The 27,798-nt window shown below is 41.5% G+C and overlaps 1 protein-coding gene and 1 pseudogene across 5 annotated transcripts in view; both read right to left on the minus strand.

Annotated features, from left to right (window-relative positions):
* Window positions 1-27,798, minus strand: part of LOC147795472 (uncharacterized) — a 59,507-nt gene that overhangs the window by 17,163 nt on the left and 14,546 nt on the right. For 3 of the 4 annotated variants that reach the window (XM_087131842.1, XM_087131843.1, XM_087131844.1), the window contains 4 exons: window positions 10,264-10,521; window positions 8,672-8,803; window positions 6,377-6,475; window positions 5,610-5,771 (listed from right to left, as the gene is read on the minus strand). In XM_087131842.1, coding sequence (XP_086987968.1) covers window positions 5,610-5,771; window positions 6,377-6,475; window positions 8,672-8,803; window positions 10,264-10,521 — 651 coding nt within the window. The remainder of the gene's footprint in view (window positions 1-5,609; window positions 5,772-6,376; window positions 6,476-8,671; window positions 8,804-10,263; window positions 10,522-27,798) is intronic. The other variant, XM_087131845.1, reaches the window with a different exon arrangement.
* On the minus strand, window positions 17,139-27,796 carry LOC110986609 (uncharacterized; annotated as a pseudogene). Its single transcript, XR_002599167.2, has 2 exons — window positions 23,549-27,796; window positions 17,139-22,831 (listed from the first exon to the last, which is right to left on the minus strand). The product of XR_002599167.2 is annotated as an uncharacterized LOC110986609 (transcript).

Raw genomic sequence — 27,798 nt, forward strand, 5'->3', positions numbered from 1 at the left:
ATTTGATCATCCAGAGGCAAAGCAGCTCATGATGTCAGGAGGCAGTGAGGTGTAGAGAGGATGGTAAATTGGGATCCACCTCACGATTGAACGGAAAGGTGCTCAAGCAGAACAAGGGACTCCAGATGATCAGAGAACCGTGTCAATCCAAAGGAGGGGGAGCAAGGGAGACGGGTACCAAGAGTACAGAGGACTCATAGGCTAGGAACATGCCCTGGGGTATAGGGGACCCATTGGACTGGGATGCGAGGATGGGGTGCCAGACATCACTAATACTGAAACAGATGTCTTGGGGGACTATGCTGTGTTTGATGATTTCAGTGGCCTCCCCGATGCAGTGAAGGTATCAAGGTTTAATGCTGGTAATGAGTTCAGCTTGGCTCCAATTGATCTGGTGGTCGTCTTGATGGATGATTTCTTAAATTCTCCTTTCCTGCCATGGGCTTTGAGCTCATTGAATCTGGTCGGGAGGTCCTTACCAGTCTTGCCGATGTACACTTTTCCAAACTGACAGGGGATCTTGTATACACCTGGCCTGTGCCATGGGTTCAGCCAGTCCTTGTGCAAAGTTAGCAGATTCTGCATCTTCAAGGGGCTGTATGGTACCCTCAAATTCCATGCTTGAGGCCCTCAGGCTTGGGTATAGGTGACCCTTCAGTCAGGGATGGAACTTAGGTCTTGCGTCTTAATCTGGCTTGACTTGAATCCGTTCAGATGCAGGTGATGGATGTAGAACGTGGGTGAGGTGTTCCTTGTCACAGATGTTGTAAGCCCTATGGACAAGGGCCCGGTTGATGAAGTCTTGATCCTGGGTGATTGAAGGAAGCGCTGTGTGGGTGTGGGGATATAGATGATTCCATTGCCAGTATCAACGTAAGGTTGGAACAGGTACAGGTCTTGCTCTTGGAGTTGACTTTGCAGTGGTGTGATTCCTTGAAGGCATGGATATTGGAGAACGAGGCTACTTCTAGGTCGTGGAAATCTGCTTGTCCAATGATGCAAGGGTGAATCTAATGGTACTGATGCAGTGGCGGAAGAGGGTGAGGCTGGCTTTGTGTAGAATGGAACAGGACTTGTGGCTCCAAATGGGATCATGGAGTCGAAGGCCTGGAGGGATGATGTTGGAATCTCTGCGTTGTTTCATAAAGGTCAGTTTGTTGATGTGCCTGGAGTATTACATGGAGTGGCGCTTGTAAGACTTGACCTTGGCGGTGGTAAGCTCCCCACAGATCATGACAATTCTTACTACTAAGCTCATGATCAAGATAAAACCTAGTAATTCTCCATTCATGTTTGGATTTCCTTTAGCTGATCTGATCTCACCGTTTGACTATGTAACATACGGACAAGTGCAGGGATATTTTTTGTAATAGGTGCATGACTATGAACAGAACTCAAAACACCCCATGTCGAAGTGGCAAAACAATCAAGCTCACCAGAACCACACAAAGATAAATTGCCACAATATAAATCGGATGATAACATACCCTTTTGGAACATACATGTACATGTAGTAAAGTCAACAGAATTAATGTCTCTGTAAGAAACTTCTTTCAGTCAGGTTTGTTTAAATGTCAAACTTGACAAGGTTTTTTTTAATACATCGTGACTGATCTAATCGAAAGCCAGAGGTGGTAACAAGTCAACTTTTGCAAGTCCAAGTCAAGTCACAAGTCCATTTGTGCAAGTCTAGGTCACGTCACAAGTCATTTGGTCCAAGCACAAACAAGTCACAAGTCTTTCTGTCCAAGTACAAGACAAGTTGTGCTATGTATGATTTCAAGCCACAGTCCAAAGTTATTCCGTGATCTGCGACTCGAGCCACACAGGAAGGTTTGGATAATTCTGTTTGACCAGAAGCAGCAACAAACTGTAGTAAGAATGGTAGGATATGCATAATTCGTATCACTTTAACCACTTCCTGCCGGGACTCCGGGATCAGAGACATATGGTTTATATGCATGGCCGGGGTCTCCAAACTCGGACAAAGGAAACAGGGCCCTGTAACAAAAGACCATACTCCGAACAAAAGACCAGGCTGCTGGGCATTACCGACATTTTTCACTCTCAAAAGTGGTGATAATCCAGCCTTGTTTTGAAACTGTATACCAGAGTTTGGGGCATTTAGAGTGAGTGGATTACCACCGGGACAAAAGCGCTCCACCACCTCAGCGATGAGCCACACAGCACTGCTGCACGCTAATCTGGCTGCTATTGAAAAAAGGTCAGCAGTGCACTAAGCCAGGTTCATGAACAAAAGACAGTTATACAACACCGCACAATCTGGGCTATGTTTACAAGGCTGCTGGCCTGGCTGAAATACTCGGGCATCAATGAAGGCCACCTGTCAACTTAGAGTAGTGCCTAAACATTACTTGGTGCGGCTATAAACGACCGTTAAATGAAATGATGAATTTTTGAAGGATTTTGAAAACTGAAAAAATGATAGTCATGTCGGCCCAGCATCATCAACATTGAAAAATGCCCCGGCATAAAGTGCCAAACTGATTAGGACTGATGTGTGGATAAGCTTTCACAGCCACTTAAAAACGCTGTTGTAGATGTGCTTGATTAACTGTCACTGCAAGAGGATCCTATCACAACCACAATAGACACAAACTACTGTCACCCACCAAACACCAGGAAGAACATCTTGAAACTAAGACTACTGCAATGTGAAAAGAAGTGCGTCGCGACAGGATGCCTCATAAAAAATTGCACTATATTTTGTATACTTCAGTAGATGGAGTTTACTCTACATGAATACGAATATCCCATGTACCTACATATAGAAAATTACACTGGACAGCAAAAGAAATTTGCCACTTCTGTCAAAGGCCACACATAAAAATTTACTCAAGAAATAAACAATTTTTGTACACAGGTAATACCCCTTACTAATCACACGCCCCAAAACAAGTGATTATCTTTATAACAAAGAAGAAATTGACATGCAGAGCAACTTGGTTACTGCATCAAAGTCACAGAATGTAACAGAATGATCCTTAAGTTTTATGCAGAAATCAATGTCACAGGATGAAATAAAGAAGTCACAATCATTACTTTTCAATAATGTTTATGCATTGTCACTAAGGATGGCATCCCAATACAGAAACCACTCATGCACATCATTTTGATGAAACAGGTGTTCCCTTTGTCATTGGTTGTTTAAAATGTTGTCCATTCATGGGTCATTTTTGCTTGGTGTAGAGTGCTTTTGTGTGTGACTTTTGATGCAGTAACCAAGTTGCTGTGCATGTCAATTTCTTCTTTGTTATAAAGATAATCACTTGCAACAGCACCTTTACTAAATGGGTTGGTTTATTGACACGTTGCTTGTGTTAACCCTTAACACGCTACCATCCTTATCCACACATATTCCAGTGGCGCTGGGTTTCTTTTTAAGTACCCAAGCAATTGCTCAATGATGTTTCATGGATGTTTTTCTTGGTGAAGGATACATTCTATGGGAGAATGCAAACTTTTTGTTCAGTATGAAATTACCTATCCATTGGTGGGTATATTTTTTATTAAAATTAAAAAGCGTATGAAATATGAAGCCATTAAAATGAAACTAATAAAATTTTCTTCAAAATGTCTGCTCAATCACTCCTGATTTTTTTTGACATTTACTTAGAAACACTAATCTGCAACTTCTCTGGAGAATGCCGAGTGCCTGGATGGAGAGATTTCCACACAATCCAGCTGTTGATATAGCTGACCTCAACCACCATTTTAGGGTCTTGTGAATGTTCAAATGATACCACATGCCCTGATCAGCTCTGTCCACTCCACCCACATACTTGGTGTAACATTCTATGGCCACTGGTTTGTCAATTTCTCGTGGGTCTCGCACCTGCTTCCTGAATGTGTTGGCGTTGTGGACAGACATCATCAAATTGACTTGCCTCTTGTCATGCCATGCAAGGAACAGTAAGTTTCCATTATGAACAGCCAGGAGTGGGTAATCCTTCTTCAGTTTAGATTTCTTGATTACTTCTGGTGTTCCTGCGCGGTTGATGCGGAGCATGCCACATGCACCAACATTGTTTGTTTCAACTTCTTTGAACAGGGCAGGAGAAGAAAACAAACTGTCCACGTACATGTGGTGTCCCCTCCCGTACACTGGCTCACAAAGTGTCGCTACGACATTGTGATACAAGCCAACCTCAACATCCTCAGTTTTCTTTCCCTGGTAAAGTTCAGCATTCCAGATGTATCAGGTCTTCGCCTCAGCCAAATTCCAGCAATTCAGTGGGGTTTGTTGGGTTTGTACACTTTCATTCCAGTGCAGCCCTTGAACGATATGATTGTTTCATCAACCGACACTTCTCGGTCTGCATAATAACTCAACATCCATCGAGTCAAAAGCATGTCCATTAGTTCTTTTATTTTGCCTCATTGATAACGGTTGGCGTCACCAGGTTGAGTCACCAACACATTGTCGGTGCAATGGAAAACGGTCAAGATTAGTTGGAAGCAATCCCTGGACATTATGGACCTTATTCTGGGGGCCTCCATTGTCCATTCTGTGGTCCAGTATGACTCACAGTTGGGGCGACGATCAATTTTGAACAACAGTAATATAGCCAGAAATGCTCTCATTTCGGTGTCACTGACAACTCGCCACTTGCGTAATCTCGAATAATCTCCCAAGCTTTCTATACCGCCTTTACTTGCAATGATGGTCACCGCATATCTGTTCATTTCTACAAGAAGTCAATTACCTCTGCATCGAAATAATGGGAGAAAATCCCATATTCTGTTGGCTCTTTGTCATCGAAAATCAGCTGGCCGTGTGGATGGCTGAAATTGATCAGCCAGTCATAATGGTACGCCCTCTGAAATGCATCATTACGTGCTGCGATCTGAGCCGCATTACTGTAATTACCTCTAGGCTGTTGGCGAACTTCACCGGAGCCATCGTGGTGTCGTTGCGGCCCATCAAATGCATCATTCACACTATAGTCAACGGAGCCCTGGGTGACATAGTCGTCACTATCACAAGAATCGTCTGCAAAAAGCCTTCAAAGTCGGAATCTCCATAGTCTGAGTCTCCAAAAATCTTCCGAAATGTGGCTGAAGCTTCCATTGTACATGCCTTTTGTTTTAGCGAGCACTCGAACATTGGGACACACAGAATTTCGATCGAAAATTGCAGAAAATTTTCTCAGAAACGAATGTGATTTTACTGTTGAGAAATGTTTGCCACGTATTCACTTTTCAGAAAATACCCGGATGCGGGTTCAGGGGTCAAAGGTTTGCTTCATTCATTCATTTATACAGCACTGTTCTTGCGGGGGCACTGTGGTCGCCGATAGCAGTGTGGGAAAAAAGGGCCGGGTGACTGGAGTCGGCAATAGCGCATAAAGGGTTGGATAGAAAGATAACATTTGCACTCAACTATACCACAAAAGGTGCCATCTTAACAGAAAACTTGTTTCACCCAACCTCATATTAAAGATTTTTGTCCTCACAGGAATGTACACACTACTGAAATATGCTCTCACAAATTGGAATCTTGTCCTATCTGAGCTCGTATTACAGAGAGTTGACTGTATTTGTTAATTAGTACATTTCTACTCAAACTGATTGACAGAATCTCATACCTGTGTCTTTTCCACTGCCTGTACGGACTCTAAATCTGTTTCCAACAAAGTTGATATTGTTGATAATCATACACAGTCCCCTCGGGTTGCGGGTCATCCTGTATTCAGGTAACGATTCCTGTCCAATTACATGTTCTTTCTTGCTCATAGTAATCCCTCCATCTGAAAGATGACAGAAGAAACCGTTGTTGGTGATATTACATATAAATCTCATTTCATTTAGAACTGGACTTTGTAACAATACTGTACTTCATGTAGCATTTTTTTTCACTTGATGTTTATTGCATGATATACATGTATATTTCAACAATTAATATACTCACAACACATACACATATACATCTTTCAAACATTGAATGTTTTGTACCGTAATTTTCGGACTGCAAGCTGCGGCTTGTATGTTTATTCTTTATATACTGGGCGACTTATATTCCATAAAATTATGGTACATAGGTCCACAAAGTCAAGCAAGGGTGGATCCATATCCAAAATTTTCCCAGGGGGGGACTTGTTTGGAGAGGTAAAAAACAATTTAAATTTTGCACATGAACTTTGTGGTATTTTGAAGGTTAAGGCAACATTTTGGCACTTTTTACACACTTGTGGAAAGGAAATGGAATGAAATAGACAAAGACTTGCCTTTAGTTCTTAAAAAGATGTTAAATATTTTTTTTGGGGGGGGACCATAGCCCCTATTGCCCTCTCAAGCATCCACCCTCAAAGACATATTCACAAAAAAAATCAATTGAAGCACTGAAGACACTAACATGTCTGTTGCTCTTGTGGTGTATGTGGCTTTTCCTGCTCTCCATGCGATTGACAGATTTCCATCCCTTCCATTTGCTCTGCAACATTTTCGGAACCTACTGGGGAGAAAAGATCAAAGCATTCTAGCAAAGAAACATAACTGTATGTAAAATCAATAAAAACAAAAATTGAAACAGTGCATTATTTTGGGATGGTCTTTTGAAGACTGCACATTTGGCTCTCTGAATACTTCAAAGACTACCTTAGCTCCTTTAGGCTTTTCTCTTTGTAGTTGTAGACAGGAGTACCCTTAACTGGCTGAAGTGATTGCATATGGGTAGGTATAAAAGAGGAAACTCCTGAGACCTTTGGGAGGGAGTATGAGTCCTTCCTCATTTAATTCCAATTATAAGTAAGTGCATTTACAAAATTGGAAATTATATTTCATCCCAGTTAATATCAAGACTCATTGTACAATTCAAAACTCAACCAAAACTAGCCCTGCTGTTCCAAACCTTAAGGATACTACATCCCTCTGGTAGATTTTTCTAAATGTACCAGCAGATGACCAATCAGCTGCTTTGAAAATTTCCACAATGGAAATTCCTGATAGAGCTGCAGCCGAGGTAGCTGCACTCCTGGTGGAATGTGCTTTAAAGCATGAAACATCAATTGCAGATGAGACTATAACTTCTTTTCTTTTCTTTAACACACTGCACTCCCATCTCACATTAAGGACTCTGCGACAGTTGACTCTTTAACATGTTTCACTCAAAACCTGATTACCCACTTTTATGACCTGTAGTTTGTATTTATTTCATACTTGGAATGTTCAGAAATGTATTGTTAAACTGATTAATGACACTTCAACTTCCAGCTTGTAAAGGATTATTTAATATCAATTATATAGAAATACACTATTTCAGGCATATTATTTGTGCTCTGGGCCATTCCACAAGGACAGCGACTGGCTCGAGTTGGATGTATTGAGAAAAGTGGGATGGGTTTGTGTTGGAATGTGTGGGGGTGTTGTGTGGTGGCTGAGTGACGTTGGTCCCAGAGCACTGACAATATGCAAATGTTTTATACGTATATATGTTCTGTGTTGGCATTTTAAGTTTGAATAGACAGGTCCTCGGCCCACAGTGTTTGATTATACTTTTGTCTATCCAGGCCAGCTTATAATCCTTTTATTTAGTCCCTGTTTCCCTTTTGCCTATTTTTTCCTTTCTTATCTCTCCATTTATCCACCTCACTCCAACCTGCAGCACCTTCATGGTTGGATCGTCAGCACTGCTGTGTGGTCTATACACCGGTGCAGCTTATACACCGACTTTAAATCTTAATTTGCTGTTTTTTGCATGCTGCAGCCCATACACCGGGAAGCTTATATTCTGAAAACTATGGTAATACACAATGACTTTCAAACCTTACCGTGCGTGTAAATTCACAATCATGACAGGTCATACAGGTACATGTACTCTTACTCTCTCTTTTAAAAGAATGCAAGTGTGTTGCAGCTCAGTATCCCCTTATGGAAAAACATATATTGGTCCAACATTAAAAAATTACCAGATCAAATATGAAGATTGATACAGGATAAGCATATCATTCAGAGTCTGTCTACCATTACAAAATATTCCATGGTATTGTTCTGGAAAAGTCATAAGGCATTAAATGAATAAAAAGACATAGCCTCTACAAAAGTCAACTGGCCTTATTACATCGGGAAAATTCACCTTTTAACACATGACAGTCAGTCGGCTGTCAATCACTGGTTGGATGAAAGCTCCCCAGAGAATTCATTTAAAACAAAGCTGCTAAGATCTCACAATGTTTTTCAGAGTGGGCACTGTGTCCTAATTCAAACTGGAGATTTATTTTGTCAATGATCTGACTTGCTTTTGAGATTTCAAAGATCATTCCCAAAATCAAGATTTTCAATATTTCGACATGGTTACAAATTTGATATTGGCGCTACTGATTTTACAGTGATATCAAATAATCAACTAACATCAATGCATCAGTGGACCCTAGTACAGTCTATTAACCATTATTAAGTACTAGTTGTCACTGATGTGTTCAAAGCAATTTCTGCTGATAAATTTTCAGAACAACTTTAACAAAGATGTAAAAATTATGAGATGACGATGCCAGTTATCCAGAACACATCTGTGCTTTTTGCTACTTCCATGTTAAAACTTCAAAGCTACACACATGTGTTTCATCACTTTCTCATAAATCATATTACATTTACATTATAAACTCCTTATGTTAATTGCCAACACTGGTACATTTACATGTGGGTCACTTACATGCTTCAGGTGTTGCATCAGCCTGTGATTGCTGCTGCTGTGAATCTCTTGTGTAATGTGATGGCCAATCTATTACCTCCGGCTGTTGTGTAAACTGGACATTCATGGATTGAAGTGGCTGAGCCATATGTACTAATAAATAGATAAAAAGGATAAAGAGTTATCATTCTTGACCAAACATATCTGAAAATAGCCTTGCTGTGTGAGTACAGGGCAGTACCACTGAAAACATTTTTGTTGGTAAGAAATTCAAAAATACGCCAAAATCCTAGCCTTTTTTCTCTGCAAAAAAGTAGAGAAAGATGAACCAAAAGCCCATTCAGCTGGTCAAAAGGTGGGAGGGGGATATTCCCATCTCTGAGTGACTTTACAAAAACATTAAAGTAATGAAGTAATAATGAGCATGAAGTATGAAGTAATAATGAGGAGCAAAAACATTCATTGCTACATTTTATACAAACCAAGTGCAGCTGTTTGTAAAGTGCACCGTAGGGGTGCATTATTGGAAATGTACATGTAGAGAAAAGAAATGAAGTCTTTTTTCTGTTTCAGGCTTTTGTCACTGTTATATCTTGGATCTTGAATGAATTTCAACCAAGCACCATGTATATGTAGGTGAGTACTTAACAGTGATGTCATGACGTCATCAAGTGTCAACAAACAGATCCTTAAAGCTGAAAATGTGAAGGCCAACTATTCAAGAACTACAAGCCCAATGTGAATGCGATGTTACAAGGGAAAATTGGGGTTAAATGTACATATCAGCCTACGTCATCATGACTTCATCAGGATATTTTTTCTGAACTGTTTAAGTTTTTGTAACTGTGAAATGTTCTTTTAAGCTTGAAAAAGTAGGTATTTTTGCAATTATTTTCTAAAGTTTTGGTAATCTAGGTAGATAAGTGTGTTATTTGGAAAACATTGATTGACATATGTGTGGGAGTCAAGTTCTTGAAACTGAGAAAAGTGTTTAACATGTTGGTGATTTTATCATCTGGTAAAATGGGAGAACTGCTTGAGGGAAAGTTATATTCAAAATACCTGTTAACCCCTTCGCTACGAAGGACTGCTACTATCGCACCATTGTGTGAGGATTAGTGCATACCACACATACAGTCTATTCACCATGCAGCTGCTGGTTCAATGGGGCCTGCTGCTGGACAAAGCCCTCCATTCAGGGCATACCGCAGCCCAGCAGCCGCGGTCAAAATAATCCCACCGTGAAGGGGTTAAAGGTAAACAGATGTTATGATTCTGCTAAAGTTTTCTCCATAAATGTTATGCTAGAGGTTAATACACCAATTACAAATGATATGTGAAGGATGTGATTGGAAAAGAAGAAATGGTCAGGTTTACCATGCATATTGAACGTTTGATAAACAAGACGACTGGAAAATGAGCCCATTGCAAATAAAAATTGAAATAAATATGTTACATGTATATTGTTCACATGAATTTTAAACATAACTTTCACAATGAGATGAAGGCATGACTAAAATCCCTTGTAAGTTTGACTCCAAGGTCAAGTAGATAGTAGAGTTTAATTACCTAATTCTTTTTTACAATTTTTTATGATAAATATGACAGAATACCTTTGAGTCGTTCTGATAAGTCCACTCGCCCAACAGTCTTTAGTACTGCAGCAAGTGTTGTAACAGCATCGGTCCCTTCACTGAGACGTGAACGCCATGTCATTAGCATGTGGTAAGCTTTATCTTCTGAGCCACAATGGTTCTGATCTATTCCAAGTATAATGGAGTACTCCAAGTTCAAGAATGTGCCGATTTTCTTCCATTCCCCTATGATGTATTCACTCAACTCCCGCAAAACTGTGTCTGGTAGGCCATGATCTATCAGAGAGATTTATATGAAAGATATTACTGGTTAGAGGTTTGTGGGCCCCACATCAGTGTAGGGCCATTGGTACAGTTACATTCAAGTTTGCCTAAAACAACATCCCTCAAAATACCTATTTCTTGTGTTATACACGTATATCAACTTGCAGTAAAACACCTCAATATTTAACTCAAAGGTTTTCAGATTTTAAAGGACATTGTTTGAAAAATCCTGAAATCGTCAAAAAAAATCCTGACAAATTTCACCCCTGTTTCAAGTATGCAGGTCTAAAATACTTGCAGCATATTTTCATTATGCTTGATGGAAATTTAGTGGTATTTTGTGTGACATAAGAGATTCTAGTGCCTGAGAGTGCTGGAAAGGTTGGCAGGTTGGGCAGTTTCACTCAGTAATCAATGTGTGCATATATATGGAGCCCCAAAACACATTCCCTGACCTACAGGTTGGTTTTCTCCATGCCTTGGTGTCTCTTTACACAACTTTGACAGCATGTATCCCAGCATACCATAAGGAATGAGGACACATTCTCCTTTGTGGAGTCCATTCTCTACTGACAATTTGTCGCAGAAGGACAAATACAGGCGGAGTGGTTTTGGCAGATCCTCAATTCTGTCTGGCCAGCCAGCAAACGATTATTCCTTTGAGCTCAACAAGTACGGGCTCTCTTCTCTGACTTGACTGAGGTGTTCTTCAGAGAACTGTACAAATTGGATTTGCAGATCCAGATTGATATGTACACATGTATGTCTTGTGTTAGGCAAGACAAACCAACAGCCAACAGCATATCATTTCCTGGGTGATATACAATCTCAAGGTCAGAGGGTTATCATTCTCATGAACATGCGTTGACGCTGGAGTGGCGCTGACCTTAGTGGTTTTTTTGTGTATCACTTCATTACAAGTACATGTAGGAATGGAATCTCTCAGAGCCAAACACGACTACATGGAGTTCACACTCACTTTTGACATATCGTTGCGTGGTTTCACTGAGGGTCTTAGAGACAAACAAGATCCAACCCAAACAGTCCAATCAAGATTCCATCATTGACTTATTTTTCACCAATCATATCTTGTCTGTCTCCAGCGTTCCAAATCCTGTTATATTAACCACTTTGTAGACAAGATATTTCAATCCACACAACATCCCCCATCCAGTGGTACTACGGTAATTCTTACAAACTCACCGTGAAGACTTAAAACATCTGCATCAGTTAATTAACAGTAACATCAAACAGTCAGCCGACAATTTTTTGGACTTGTTTGATGCTGTAATAAAAGACTCGATTTCTGGGGTTACCAAACGCCGATCTTGATTTTCACCCTGGATCACCCCAGATGTAAAGAAACTTATCAAAAAAGAAACATAAACTGTTCAACATAGCTCATAGATCTGGCCTCTTAACTGGTTGGAATTCGTACAAATCCGTCCGCAATGAGGTCAAAACATCTATTCGGAAAGCATATTGGCATTATGTAAATGTGTTATTTGAAATGGATGGTAACAACTGTCGGTTCTGGTCATTTGTTAGAACCTGTGAACAGTCTCCTCCTCCATCATCATTTATTCATCATTTATTCACAACAATCGTAAATTTTGTCACCCTTATACAACCGCTTCTGCTTTCAGTAATTACTTTTCCTCTGTGTGTAAACCTGCTGGTCCGGTTCCCCATAACCCCCGTCCTTGCTCGCTTCCAATTCCTTGTCTATCGCTAATTGATGTTTCTGCAAGTGAAATTGCTACTTTGCTCCGCATGCTTCTGTCCAATAAATCCCCCCGACTCGATGGTATTTTACCTACATGGAGTATCCTTCATGAAATTGGTCCAGAAAATTCTCATCCCCTTAGTCTGTTGTTCGGTGCCTCACTGAATGCAGGGTCATTACCAGACATCTGGCAAAGTGCCAATGTAACACCTGTTTTTTTAAAAAGGGCGATAAATCTTTATTCATCAGCTGTAAGCCTGTCGTTCTCACATCTGTGTTATTGTAAAGTACTAGAACGGATTATATCCACTGCCATTTCAGATCATCTAACCACATTTGGGTCTCCTTAACTGCAATCAACAGGGTTTTGTAAACACAGAAGCTGTGTAACCCAGCTAGCCAACATTATGCATTCCTGGTTGTCCACCTTGGATAGACTCCCACGAATTGATCCCGTCTTCCTTGACATGTCTAAGGTGCTCAACACAATACTGCACCATATCCTGCTGGGCAAACTGGCAACAGTGTTCAATCTGCAGGGTAAGCTGCAGCATTGGGTTCGATCATTTTTGACTGGTTGCAGGCAGCGGGTCCTCCTTCAGGGTGCTGTCTCTCCTTGGGAGGATGTTACTTCTGGTGTTCCACAAGGTAGTGTTCTGGGGCAATGACATATCCAACTTAGTTTACTCTACTTGTGCCTTATTTGCTGATGATATCTTTCACAAGCCTTTCAATGTCCTGACAACCAGCATGTCCTTCAGACTGATTTGAATAGGTTGCTAACTGGTGTGATTTTAATAATATGACTTTCAACACTGGTAAAACTAAGACAATGCATGTAACTACAAGTGGAAGCCATCAACTCAACCTCCCAGTGTACTTTCTTGGAAACAGTCCTCTCAACACTACCAATACGATCCAATACTTGGGTCTCAAGATAGATGCTAAGCTCAGCTCGGCAGCACACACTGACTCAATAGTGTCAAGAGCCAATTGCCTCTTAGGATTTATAAGAAGCGTTGCTTGAGGTTCCTCCCCTAAAGCAATTTTAACCCTGTACAAGTCTTTAGTTCTTTCAATCCTTTGTTATGGAGTGGCATTATGCGGCTACCGTATCCCTGTTGGAACACTTGAGCACAATCCATTAATAAACCACACACAGTAAACGCTATTCCTGGACTCACACCGTCTTCCTAACATGGTGTCGGAAATTAGCCGAATCCCGCATCCTTACCAAACAAGCCCGGCCAAACTCCTGGAAATCCCGAAGAACGGATAAATGAGCATCCATCGGCAGTGCAGACTTATCCTGTCACACAAGGTAGACTGTGACAGTGACCAATAAACTGTGCATTTCTTGCGGGCTTACACCATCATTTGCTGTAGTGCTACATGTATTGCCAGATAGACTGTACCGACTACCGAGCACATGTACATTTACACGTGTACGGCGAGCGCACTCTGACCTCGACACCCTGTGAACTACGGAGGCCTGTAACGGACATATTGCAGTGCATTTTACACGCTCTACATATGAATCATGGCGCACTCGCTCATTCCCCCATTGGCCAAAATGGACATGAAAGGAGACCAGGTCTCCAACTGGCAGTTCTTCAAGGCAAGCTGGTAGAACTATTCAGTGGCAACAGAAATCGACAAAAAAGATGCTTCCGTCCAAGTAGCCACCCTGACTGTTATGGGGAAGGAGTGCTATGAAGTCTATCAAAATCAAAAGAGCAGAGAAAGTCACCACAGCAAATCCTGACCAGTCTGGGTGCCCATTTCGACCCAAAATGCAATGTGGTGTATGATCCACAATATGGTAGTTGTCAGAAAGCCAAACAAAATCAGGGTATGCTTGGACCCATATGGCCTGAACTAGGCAATCAAGCGCAACAACTATCCTATTCCCACAGTAGAGGAAGTCGCCCCAAGACTGAAGGATGCAAAAATCTTCTCTGTGGTAGATGCAAAGGATGGTTTCCTCCAAGTCATCCTCGATGAGCCGTCTAGTCATCTGGACACCTTACGGGCACTACCGCTGGTTGAGGATGCCCTTCGGCATCTCATCGGCACCGGAAGAGTTCCAGTGCAGGCTCCAGGAGTGTCTGGAAGGCCTGGAGAACATTGCATTCATCACAGATGACATCCTTATATATGGCTCTTGAGAAACAGAGGCAGAGGCTTCTCATGACGCAGCATTCACCGCCCAACTCCAGAGATGTAGGGAGCGGAATCTGAAGCTCAACTCAGCCTAGCTGCGGTACAAGCTGGTCTGGTCACTTACATGGGACACATGTGCAGTGCGAATGGACTTTCACCTGATCCAGAAAAGGTGAGAACCATACTTGACATGCCTCGCCCCACAGACGTCCAGGGAGTGTGGCGACTCATCTGAATGGTGACATACCTGGCCAAATTCCTGCCCGAACTGAGCACAGTATGCGAGCCACTCAGACGTCTCACTGACAAAGACGTCACATTTGACTGGCTCCCACATCATGACACAGCTCTGGACAAGATCAAGAAGCTCATGACGGAAGCACCAGAACTGAGCTGCTATGATGTCAAGCAAGATGTCAAAATCAAGTGTAATAGCTCCGAGGTTGGGCTGCCACACATTCAGGATGCTGCCATTACATGTCCATTACTGCCATTTCTCTGAAATCTTAACCCATGGACAAATGTTTAAATTCTATCTAATTTCTACCACTTAAATTGGAGTATGCAGGTGTGTGTAATGTTTCTGTTTGTTTGTCCTCGCTTCCTGTTCCCATGTTGGTTTGTTTGGTTGCTTGAGTTGTTCTCTCCTATACTATGTGCGGGATGACTTCCTTCCGAACAGTAATTAAATTTACTTTTGACTTACCTGACCTGCATAATATAGGCCTTCTAGTTTTGTCCTGTCTTTGCTTCTGAAAGGGAGGGGTGCAAGTGATCATTTTCAGGTTCTCATACCTGTGTGCTCTTCTCATATATCAAGCTTTGTCTCATTCTGATCACATCCCGGCTGTTTTGTGCTTATCTAGTTGCCCTCAACTAATCTTTTTTACGCATATTGCCTGTTTAACTTGGATGTGTGCCTTTATATGTATGATATGTTACAATAGACCATGGGCCAAGTGCCCAAAAGGGCTTCTCTCGTGGCACACCTCATACGCCTTCTTTCTGTTTGCATTTCCTAACAGAAATAAATACAACACGTGACTTACAGGTTGTTCATATTGTCAACTATTGCACTTTAATGAGAAAAAATGTAAACGCAGTCCATTTCACGGTAAATTTCGTACGGAAAGGGCCTAAAAATCTGTGTAGTCTGGCGCAATACCAGAGCATACACTAACGTCTGGTAACCAGTTACAGTTCTCGCGTGACCGACTACCTTGTTTACGTGAATTCAGCTGTGCACTGTAGACTATCACTTGCGGAAAAACACACACGGTTTGTATCGACTACTAGGCGCAGGCAGCTATCTTGTAAGTTGTAGCCGTGGTCCCAAGGACCGGAATGCCACTGATGGAGTAGAAGCTAGGCTTAAAACTACATCCTTAGTCATGGAATCGATGATAAATCTCTATAACCTGCATTTTTTTTAGTGGTTTTTAGTGCAGCATCGAGGATATGCATAACGGACTCGATCGTCAACCCATACATGCCATATGCCTGCCATGCCATGCCTGCATGATGATCTGCCGCGGATGCCGGTACCCACTATACTTGCCATGTGCAGCTGCACCTCTATCGGCATTTATTCAGTTGTTAAAAAAAATCCCACGGTACAAGCTTTGTTACTCAACATCCTGTGACATATTGAATACAGTGTTTGTAAGGTATTTGCGCGAATGTCCGTGTCTCTTTAAAAAAATTCTGTTATGCTGCAATTATGTGCAGCTTTGCTGGGTTAGGCCCTAAATAATTTTGTTGAATGAAGGTATGCCTTGGTCCTCTCATGGTTATCCCTTGGGAGAAGTTTTTTCAAAGTATGCTGCTCTGCCTGCAGTCTATTAAAGACAGCACAAATAGGTTCTCTGATTCTGAAGTGTCATTAACAGACTATTCTCATTCAATCCAACTTATTCAAATTTTCTCCCTACTTTTTTCACCATGCAGAAACATGCCACAGTTGCATGTAACAAACCCAAGGAACTGTGACACGGACTTGTACCCATCATATCAGACGGCTGAACTTTAATTTCTTAAGTTTAAAAGAAAGAAAACTTGTCACAGCAACTTCAATTGCCACGTGTGCCTCACACTAAACATTATGACGTGTACATTATGTACACATCACCATGATGTTTCAAAGTTGCACTGCAAGTGTCTTTTATTTGCTTGGGTTCATCATTCATTGTCATGAATGTAGTTTCAGCTCTTTTTCGATCACTGTAAACCTGGCTCATGAATGAAATAAAGCTATTCTTACATGGTTCAAATGACTTAAAGTCCCAATGCATTATGATGAAAACTACCAATTTGTCATTTTGAATAAATACAGGTACAGTAAAACCATGTTAAAGTACACTGATTTTATTCCATCATTTCTCAAGCAGACGCTTGAATGGAAAGCAGTTGGTTGACATTTATGGTTCTCAGAATGTGTTTACAGGTACTTTAAAGCAGTTACAAAATGTAAAGTAACATTGTAATTTGTTAAACAACTAAATATTACTTGAGTGACAGCTACTTTCATCCACGGGTCTGGGTCTGTTTATAACATTTGGACAAGTCATTGGATTAAATCCAGCTAAAAGATACGCTCTTATGGCTTCAACACATGTCATCCATTTATGTATTGATTTCTATACAACCTTATCAATTGAAATTATTAGAAAATTATCTGGATGGGTGGCACATGTCACATACTGCATACATCAATTACTGTTTCCCTACGGAGTTGGCACTGGAAAACTATCAGAAATTCATGCATAGTAACTTCATAGACAGGAACACATATGGACATTCAACAAAGTGTATTTTCTTGAAGCTAACCCATGGGCATGGATATGATAGTGATCAAACATGTGCTCTCTCCCAAAAAAATTTATCCTTCCACTAACCTCACGTTTGAAGGAACACTACCAGCACAGTACAGTACAGCAGAGTACAGTTGGTTCATTTGTTTCCAAAAATACACATTCTGTGCTATGCTGGCTGCAAAGTATTTTTGCTGAAGAAAAATGTTACAGTTTGTGAAAGGTTTTGATTAACAATGGATAAAGGTTATTAAGTAGTATTTCTACCCATTGTTGTGTATTGTTTTAAATGAAGAATGTATTAAAATACATCACGCCAAATACTGCAAATTAAAACTTTACATTTCTTTCATAATGAATTTTGCGGTTGGATGGTAGAAACGCTCCATGAATTGAGGCTTACTTTTGTGGTTACAAACAACATGTATGTACACATGTACAGGTAAAAGTGTCTCGTCTTGCAACAGTATGGGTCAAACCTAAATTTTCTATTTTACAAGATGATGCAATGACCGCAGGACATGACCAAGAAACACTGACCAAGCACTTATCTCTGAAGGAAATATAGTTTGTCCCTGAACTTGGTTTACAAACAACCTTGTTTTTTTTCCCCAATAACATCCACATTTCGAAACAGACGCTTTCTAGACTTTTGATAAACTTGCAATTTCTATCACGTCTAAGCTAAATATTCCTAAGTGGTCATAAAAGCAGGCAAAAAGTTTCACTATTTTGAAACCAAGAACATGTTTCTTGAAAACTTTGATTATACCATTAAGTCAAAACATTCTACTCTGTACATTCGTTTTAGCGTGTGGGTCATTAAAATACATGTACATGTCAGAAAAAGACCTGTTACTTTCGGCACAGGTGAAATTAGAATGCAACTATGAATGCAGCATCCACCACAAGTTGCTTGCACAACTAAAGAACAGATTAACAAAAGTGGTTAAATGAAACAACTTCTCCAAAAATTAAAAAAGGTCTACTATGACATAAGCATGCAAAGGTAAAGAAAAGAAATTTATAAAGTTTCATTGAAGTGAGTTGAGTTGCACCGGTAGTATTCGAAACTCAGAACGTTAACTTTATTCACTATTGGTGAAATCACTCAAATTGTCATCTGAATCAGTGTCAGAGCCACCATCACAACCATCTTCATCATCTTGGGAGGGATCTTGCTTGCGATTTACACAGTTAGTGCATCTGCACACATCAGTGCAAAGAATGCCACTTTTCCTACAAGAACACCTAACCCCATCACATCCTGACTTTTTGCAGCTACAGTGCATTAACTCGAGGACAGAATCTGGTGCCGCCGGGAGCTCCATCCAGTCAATGACCAACCGGCCCTCCTCAATCTTCCACCCATGTCCATTAGGGGATGGAATATTAGGCATCTGTTCCAAGCTACGCTTATGGATGAGAGACTGATAGTTAGCGCGCTCAATGTGTTTGACCAGAGTCTCTGTTCGGGGGCATGGCAGACTCAGCGTTTCTGCTGCATAAACACAAGGAGTTGTAGCAAGCAGTGTTGACCTTCTTACATGTTGGCACACCATAAAAACAACAAACAAACTCCTCCAGGGAGTCAACCGAGGAAGGAGTCACTTCTGCTCTTTTGCCCAAGTCCATGAATGGATCACATCTTTGATCACTTTGCATGATCAATTTCAGGGCCTTAACCTTTCCTTTTCCATGGAATGAACTAACTGAATCACATCCAGTAAAACAGTGCAAACCTATTAACGAATCACAAACCCTTTGCCCAATGCACCGGCGCACCTTCATTAAGTCAATAGTGCGCTTCTGCGTTTGGCCTGTATGGAAGAAGAGATTGGCATCAATGCTGTGGCCATGGGCAATCCCCAAAATAAATACATCGGTATCAGGGCTGGCTATGGCGACATTTTCTGTACTGTTAGCAGCATGCTTGCTGTGCAGCAACAACCGTGTGTCAGCTTCTTCATGGTTACATTTCGATGAAGTGATTTCAACAGCATCTACTTTATCTCCTGTCATATTTGTGTGCATTTCATGACAAGTCTCACCATGTGTTATGTACACGTGCACATGACGGAACAGCTCTGGGGACTTACACCATGTCACAAAGAGGAACTCGATGAGCCTTTCCTTGTTTTCTCCATGAGCCAGAAATTTTTTCCACTGAGCAGGGATTTTTGATGCCAACCATAAATGGTCATTGACAGTTTCCCACTTGACGTGCCCATAACCCTCTCTCAGCATTTTTTATACTGTCATCAGGATACTGGTCTGTTACAAAGTGAATGCAGGATGAGCCACTATCCACTGCCAACTTGACAAGCTTCTGTAGTATTTGATAAGCTAACAATCCAAAATTAGCCGGCAGACTTCTGACTCTCAGCTGCTGTATCATAGCCATGCCATCTATTATCCATGTAGTTCCCTGAGGTATGGATGTGATGTAAGGTTCTGCTGCCAATGATTCAATGTAATGCATCAGTTTGGCTTTTGGATGCTTCGGAAGAGAGCCATCATGGGAGGCCAATGGAAATGGGTGGGAACCAAGAGAGTAAGTCATCAGATCTTCCAGGTCCAGTTTCCAAACTTGACCAAAGACCAGGAGTCTAGTGAAAAGGTGCCTATCACTCTTCAGTTCAATTTCCTTCCCTTTCACCTTGCTTGTTTTGTTTATGAACTATAGCAGCAAATGTCTTCAACTTCAACGGCTTGATGGCACTGAAGATGTCTACTGCACCTTTCTGCAATCTTACACTGAGGAATGTGTTATCTGCCATTTCACCTTTAGTATTCTGAGAGCAAATCAGATTTAATTTCTGCTGCAGCTGCCACTCCTGATGTTATGTGGAGCAACGCTTCACTCTCAGAAGTGAATGGGTTAATCATTGATTGTACTGTGGCAATCACTGCACTGACGTCTTTCTCGTCTCTGATTTTCTTTGTTTTGTCTAGTTCCTTCCTTTGCCTTGATATGTCACCTTTCCCCGGCATATCTTCACACTGCCTTGCGATTCTTGCTCTATGGTGTGAAGACAGAATCCATCAATGTACAGCTCTTTTGTGGAGTGTGATCCCAATGAGTCCTCCTTTTGTCTTTGAGTCCCGATTGGCAGTTTGCTCTATGGTTTGATCACAAGGCAATGAACAAAACCATGCTCTTGCTGTCACTGAACAGAAAATTCTCCTCCTATGAAATGCTCGAACACTGACTTGTGTTTGGTTGAGAGTTTGCTCATCTCCATCCAGCAGATTGGCAAATATCTGGAATAGTTTATCCTGTCGAAAGCCATCATCCACGGTATCATCGATCAGACTGCGGATAAATGCAACTGCCAATTACCCTCCTGGGTACCTCAGATGAAAAGCAGCAAGATTTGTGCCATATAAATGTAAGTACACCACATGGTGAATGTTGGCTTCGACTGGTTCTCTGACGCCCATCTGTCATACCCTGCAAGGATGTTGTCAAACTCATCTGAACATACTTGCTCCATGAACGCACCTGATGGATGTGTATTTGCAAGGGACTGGATGGTCTTCAGAGTCTGGTTGACTTCTTTCTCTGGTAGCGTCTCTTCATAGGCCTGCCAGCACAATCTGTGCAACGCCTCAAAGATGATCTTGTGCATTCGCACACTACGACTGCAGTGGTGACCGCTCATACTTGAGTTGACAGACCCCAGACCTATCAGCTCTGACTCCACAGCTACATCTTCTAGACCAGCATCCCTGAAACATTTCCCAAGAAGGCCATAGCTGTATGGAATTCTCCAAGACAGATAACCAGCCTCCGCATAAAGATAGAATTGGTCCAACAAAACTGTTGGGCTTTGGCATATATGGCCTGGTCAAAGACAATGAGCATCACATCCAAACCAAGGCAATCAGCTATCTGTACACGATGAAACAAGACTGTTTCACAATGCTCCACAATGCTGTGGAGTATTCTGCTGGGCTGGCATCGATGACTAGCTGATAGCCTATGTTTGACTGAGGAGGGATGTCAGTGCTGTGGAGTAGGGAGTTGAAACCTGTCCAGGTTAGCAGTAGAGGGCCTCCAACTTCTGGGATCTTGGACAGGATGTAAGCCATGTCAATTTTCCTTGTATTCTCTCTACTTCCAAATGCTTTGATTCTTGTGTTGGAATTTCTTCTCCAAAAGGCTGAGGTCCTTTCTTTTTCTTGCCATGACATTCAGTGATATCAACCAGGGGAGCCAGGAGTGACCTCTGTCTTGTCTTCTTGCTTGAGGAAGTTGAGCTCTCTGCTGAAATGGCGGCAGTTCCGACCTCATTTCACTGGATGACGATACCATTTGTTATGTGTTATTGATTTCCCGGTCAATGTTTCCTCCCCAAAATCGTTATTATCCCAAACCAATGTCGTAAAGGTGTCAGGAAGCACATTAGGTGGAAGTTGATGTGGCCCTCAGTCAATTTGCTGCCGGGCAAGTGCTGAGTCATGTTGCAGTACCATGGAATGAGACGTGCAGAGCCCAAGTCCATTCAAAATCTCAATAAGCTGTGCTGAGCCACTGAGGTGGTGGATCGTCATAGCAAGAGCAGTCTGCTTTGGCATCTGCTTTCGGCCTTTTGAAGACAGATACATCACATCTTGTGCTATGCTCAGCATTTTCCTGTGAACATCTGCTGGTTGTTGTACCTGTTCACCTGTGGGCTCCTCAGCTGCTCCAGTTACCCAGGCCAGGAAATTATGTAATTCAACTGAAACAATCTTTCAAGCTACATCCAAGTTGAGATCCTCTGCAGAGGGAGGCCATGAAGCCAGTGACGAACTTGACTGAAAGCTATTACAGAGACTCATCGCCGCATGAAAAAGAACTTTTGTGAGGAACAACTTCATCATGAGGTGGTAAAGGGACATGTGGTCTTCTCCTTTCTTCCTCTGATTCTGAAGCTTCACTTGAGCTGCTGGCACTTTCCGGTTCCAAAGGCTTCTTCTCCTCCACAATATCCTCAACAGCAAGTTCTTGGGTGAAGACAATATCGCAGTAAGAACAACTCCTGCTTGACTTGAAGAACTGCAGTTGAGGATACGCATTTTGTAACCGCCGCTTCAAGTTGGAGGATCGATATTTTGGACAAGAAATGTCTTCCACTCTTTGCACTGTTTTAATATACAGTTGCGTCAACTTCGTCAACCGAAATATATCCTTCTTCTCCAGGATACGAGCCTCAATAATATTTCTACAAAAATCACTGAAAGACAGCTTATAGGATTTCTTGTCTACAGACACTTTTGACGACTTCTTGCTTACCCGAAGGAATTGTGTGTACCTATTATAACACTGCTTATAATAACAGGCCTCTAAAGCTACTAAATCAGCTCCATGGATGTTGACAAGCAAGGCTTCATCCTTCATGATACGCCACCTCCAGGAGCAAACCACCTGTCTTGGTCTCACACTGCACTAGCCGCTGCAGTCTTCTCTTCCTGGACAGTGGGTTTGTCTTCCACTGATCAGAACGACGGATGATACATCTGCAGGGAAGCATGTGTCTCCTGTCAGTGGCAGACACTCCTGCACCTTCGGAACGTAGGAAACGTTTTTCAGCTGTTGGTACATGTAGGTTGTCATCCTTCGTTTGGCCCTGCAGAACTGGTACAAAGAAGATGGGTACTTGATAAAATATTATTTTTTAGCAGCTTGCACAATACATATTGTTTCAAAAATGAGGTTCCATCACTCTCCACAAAACTGATGTCAGGATTCCTGGAGCTGCATACATACATTAAATGCAAGTGCTATTATTTACAAGAACATGACTACATTCATGTGAAAATGATTTCCAACAATATGAGCTTTAGATATGAACTGAATGCAGTTGCAAACACGGGAATCGATTTCTACCCGTACATGTACACTTAGAACATAGTGTCAACCTTTTAAAAATACTGGCAACTGTGACTTCAGGCACTGGGTCACAGATTATTTGGTTTTTATTTGGGAGAGCAAAGGACATTTTTGTATGGTTTCATTTAATTCTCCTGATCCATGGCAAACAAAATAGTAATGTACAGTACTTTCTTTCACTAATTTCCAGAAATTGACAACATGTTTTTAGAAAGGTCTTGTAATAAAATACAATTGATTTTTTTCCAAATGTGATTGTTCTCTCCTTTGTAACACATTGAAAAATTTTATGAATTAATTCTTCTAAGCGCTTGAAATTTACACACACACACTTGGCCCACAAGAAAAGCCTGCAAAAGAACGGTCACAGCCTAGACATTTCTCATTTTTTCTTCCTGATATATACTACACTCAAACTGATGTACCAAGCACATACATGTGCTGTACATATTAAACATTTACCTGAACATGTACAAGTGGGTTATGTGCACACCTCTAAGTTGTTTCTTCTCAGCAAACTTGATTCTTTGAACATCTGTGAACCGCTGATAGCACTCATGGTGAAAACTGGCACCTGTCATAAAGACAATCTAACAATCAGGATGTGTAAAGGCACAGTGTTTGTCACTGCTTGTGTAAACCTCCACGTACATGTACTGTACAATGTGCGTAATGACACTTTGTTTCGTAAGCAATTGCGATTAAGTTGTTGCTGATGAGACATTCTTAACCGTGGACTTGTCATCAGTCAAGTTGGCTAACAATGACTATAGGCCTAGTTGGCATGAAACAAGCAATAGACAGACAGTGAACATGGTGAAAATAAGAAAAACAAAAATAAAGCAGTCAATACATGTAACCATACATAAAATGTTGCCAACCAAAAGTACAATCCATCTGCAAAGTGCAACTGCCAGACTGCAACTTCAAGTGAGCTGAACATGCTGAATGACCCTCGGCCTACATGGCCTACGGGCCTTGGCCTACATGTACATGATGAAAGTCGTGATTGCATAAATTTAATGTAAAGTTCTCAATATGCAAAAGGAAAACAACCAACACCTAAGAACATTAAAAACTGAAAGAAGCATATTAGGCAAATCAGTCGTCCTGACCGTGTGTCTACGTAGCGTCGAAGTTGGCCTACCTGTGGTTACTGATGGAAACGTCGTCGCTCGCCACATCAAGACTTGCTTGAAAGTCTTGCACTATTTCAGTGAAATGGCCCTCACAACTCTGCCATCTTTCCATGCAGTGTTAGACTTTATCCCATGACACTTCTGAAAAAGGTGTTACCTTGCCAGTAGGGGTGTGCATTTGCGGGTATTTTTAGAACCGGATACCCGTTTTTTGTTAACATCGGGTACCCGGAAAAGAGATCGCCTGATAACAAATGGCATTGCGCGCAACCCGGTGGATTATGTGCCCGAAACACGGTTCTTTTTGGTACATAAGAAGCAAGCAGAACATTGTTCTAAACGTCGGAGTTAATCTCTCCTACCTTTTTATCAAACGAAATTGTTACCTTTAGGTGGCAATTTTTTTTGTGGGTGTATGAAACAGAAATACAAATCTTCACGGGGAACATCAGAAAAGAGAACAGAGCTGCAAACCACGTACATGATATAAGCACCTGCAAACGCTCAAAGGAAATGTCCCGGATGCTTCATGACCACGTACACGCGGAACGCATGTGGTGTGCACAAATGATGAGCGCTGGTCGTGTCACGGGACCAGATCAGTGCTATGTACGTCACGGGTTAAAAGGCTTAAAGTTTTATGTACAAAAATACCACTGTAACTCGAACAATGCCCACACCATTATATCCACTTATTTTGAAGTTTCTGATTAAAAAAACCGCCACCAAAACGCTTCAAACGGCGTTGAAAGTATCGGAAGTCTATGTATGGGGTTAGGAGTCATTGCAAGTTCATTTCTTTTCAGACGAGGACGGCACGTTGAATAAATCAACGTAGCTGTAACTGTGTAATCCTGGCTTTCAAGACGCTGAAACTACATGTAACCTGATTGCAACGCGGGCCCAATTGTAGTCCCCTTCAGGCAGTCCAATCGCTGACACTGCAGCGGCCACGTGACCGTAAAAAGAACGGTCATGTGACCAAACATAGGGAAGCCCAAGTGAAAAAATAGCAGCGCTTCACGTTGTCAAATGACTAAGCGATACGAAAGTTTTGCCACACGGAGGTACGGACCACGATGAAGTGGTTCAGTTTAATAAATACTTCCCCCTCATAAGACAAAACCCCTTCGGTCTCTTGTTCATATAGGTTTGGTACAATTATTTTCCTAGTTCCGGATTGCGAAAATTATTTAGTAAGACTGCAGCTAATTCGAGTGAAATATGGTCAGAAGTCAACTTTGTGTTTTGGATATACTTCAATTTTTTTTCAAAATCTAAGCTTTTATATTTGGACTCACACATCGATCGACGAAAGTGACGATGACACCTTTCCTAGTTCTGGATCGGTTTAGGGTCGAGACAAAAACGTCTTCACAAATAAAAAGTAACCCTACGAAAAATCCATTTTCAGCCAAAACCATTGAAAAAATTGCTTTTCTAATAAAGAATCTTTTAATTTTGAGAAAATTAGATGAAAAATAAGAATTACAATGAATTAAAAAGGTGGAAATTACGTAAGGTTTTACTCAACTTTTCAACTGTACAGTGAGCTATCAACGCTACCCTCCCCGCGCCGCACAGTTGACGAACCCATTACGTCACATACATTTCTACTGCGCCCGTGTAGTTGAGTTCACAACGACTTTGCATGGTAACGCCGCGCGATCCGAGAGTGGGGGAAAAGCTTGCAGTTTTCGCTAAATTAACAAAAACGGAAACTCTAAATAAGTCATTTTGATTAAGCAGACATTAGATGCAAAGGTTTATATGACTATTCAATTTAAAGAAATATTTAAAATCACACGTGGCGAGTGGCCTATCGCCCGTGAATTTTAGTGGTTTTTTCGCTCTTGTGAACTAGGAAATTCCGGGACTAGGAAAACGACTTGCGGTACAATGGGCGGAGTGGATAACAAAATTAGCTGCCGATCTCCGAATTCAAGTATCATGTATGACCGCGGGACCGGGTTTTCATCGGCATGGTGGTTTTCCATGAAGTCTGTCCTTCAGTAAGAAATTTCACAGACATTTTATGCATGAATGTTTGTTCCTAATTTATTTACTTTTTTACGGGTACCCGGCCCGGAAAAATGGAACCGGGTTTTGAAATCGATGGGCGGGTACCCGGCACAGGCCTACTTGCCAGTAACTGAGTTAAGGACATGAATATCACACACCAAAATTTTTTACTTTTGTCGTAGTGGCTCTCGTTTGATGATGCCATGCTGAATTTCATGGTCACGCCTGATCCCCAAATGTCAAGTACTATATAACAGAATTTCAAGCTATTCATGGTGACAGACAACTAAGGTGGAAAGCTTGCGGTAGCACCATGCAAGGATACAATCTCTTTGTGAGTCTGAATGGTTCTGAACACAAAGAGATCGTATCCTTGAATGGTGCTACCATAAGCTTTCCACCTTACTATACAATAATAAACTGTCGGGATGGAGACCAGACTACAATGACCTGAGCCATGTTCAACATTTTTAAAAGATTTTTTGGTTGTTATTTCTTGTTGCTAAACATTAACATGCAGGAAAATTCCATATGAACATCCCCCAATTTGTAGTTCCGATTTTTTAACACCTTGTTATGTGACAATTAGTTAGTCGTAGGAGTTGAGCCCGATCGTGTAAAAAATGTACAGGCTTTGTCTGTTTGGCCCACGGTCTACAAGGTTATTGCTTAACCACTTCCTGCCGGGGAGCCCAGTTTCGGGCAATGTGTGTTTATACACAAAGCCGGCGCGCCCGGTTTCGGACAAAAGAGCTGGTCTGTGTAACCAAGAACTGCACTCGGAACAAAGGACCTGCTACTGGGAATTACCATCATTTTTCGACTTCCATTTTTGAAGGTAATCCAGCACTGTTTTGAAACAGTATACCACTGTTTTGGGCATAGTGCGCCCGTAAATTAGCACCGCGGAAAAAAGGGCTCCAGGGCCCCATTGATAAGCGACACAGCATCACTGCTCACTAATCCAGCCGCGTATGAAAAGATGCTGCTGGCATTCACCGGAACAAAGGAAATTATGCAACACCACACAATTCTGGGCTCCCTTTTACAGGGCTGCAGGCCTAGGTTGAATACTCGGGCATCAATAAAGGTTGCCTGACAGATTAGAATAGCCACCAGAGAGTCGTTTGTGTGGGTATAAATGTCCAGTAAATGAACAGATAAATTTCTGAAGAATTTTGAAAACAGAAAATCTTAAAAAGGTCCCGCCATCACATCCCGCTCAAGAGAAATCCACCCGGCAGGTCGTGGTTAATGTTATCACCTATCAAAATCTGCCTCTGGTCAGATAAACCTAAACTTTTATGTAAGCAGATAGTAAGTGGGAGTATTCTACCAGCGTAAAAAACCCACCACTGCTGGTGAGATCTTAAGTGTGCGTACATAGCATGACCATATATTTGCCTTGTTTGCAGTATATAATCAACCCAAGTCAGACACAAGGTGTGTGCTTAACAAGAAGAAACTGAATTCTTCCCTTGTGGAATATACAGGTACCCCCCTCTTACATGTACGCTGCACTGTACATGTACACATTTACAGTACAGCATC

The sequence above is a fragment of the Acanthaster planci genome, unplaced genomic scaffold, assembly GCF_054643075.1.
Source record: "Acanthaster planci isolate LZ-2023a unplaced genomic scaffold, COTS_SCS Contig20, whole genome shotgun sequence".
NCBI classification, from domain to species: domain Eukaryota; kingdom Metazoa; phylum Echinodermata; class Asteroidea; order Valvatida; family Acanthasteridae; genus Acanthaster; species Acanthaster planci.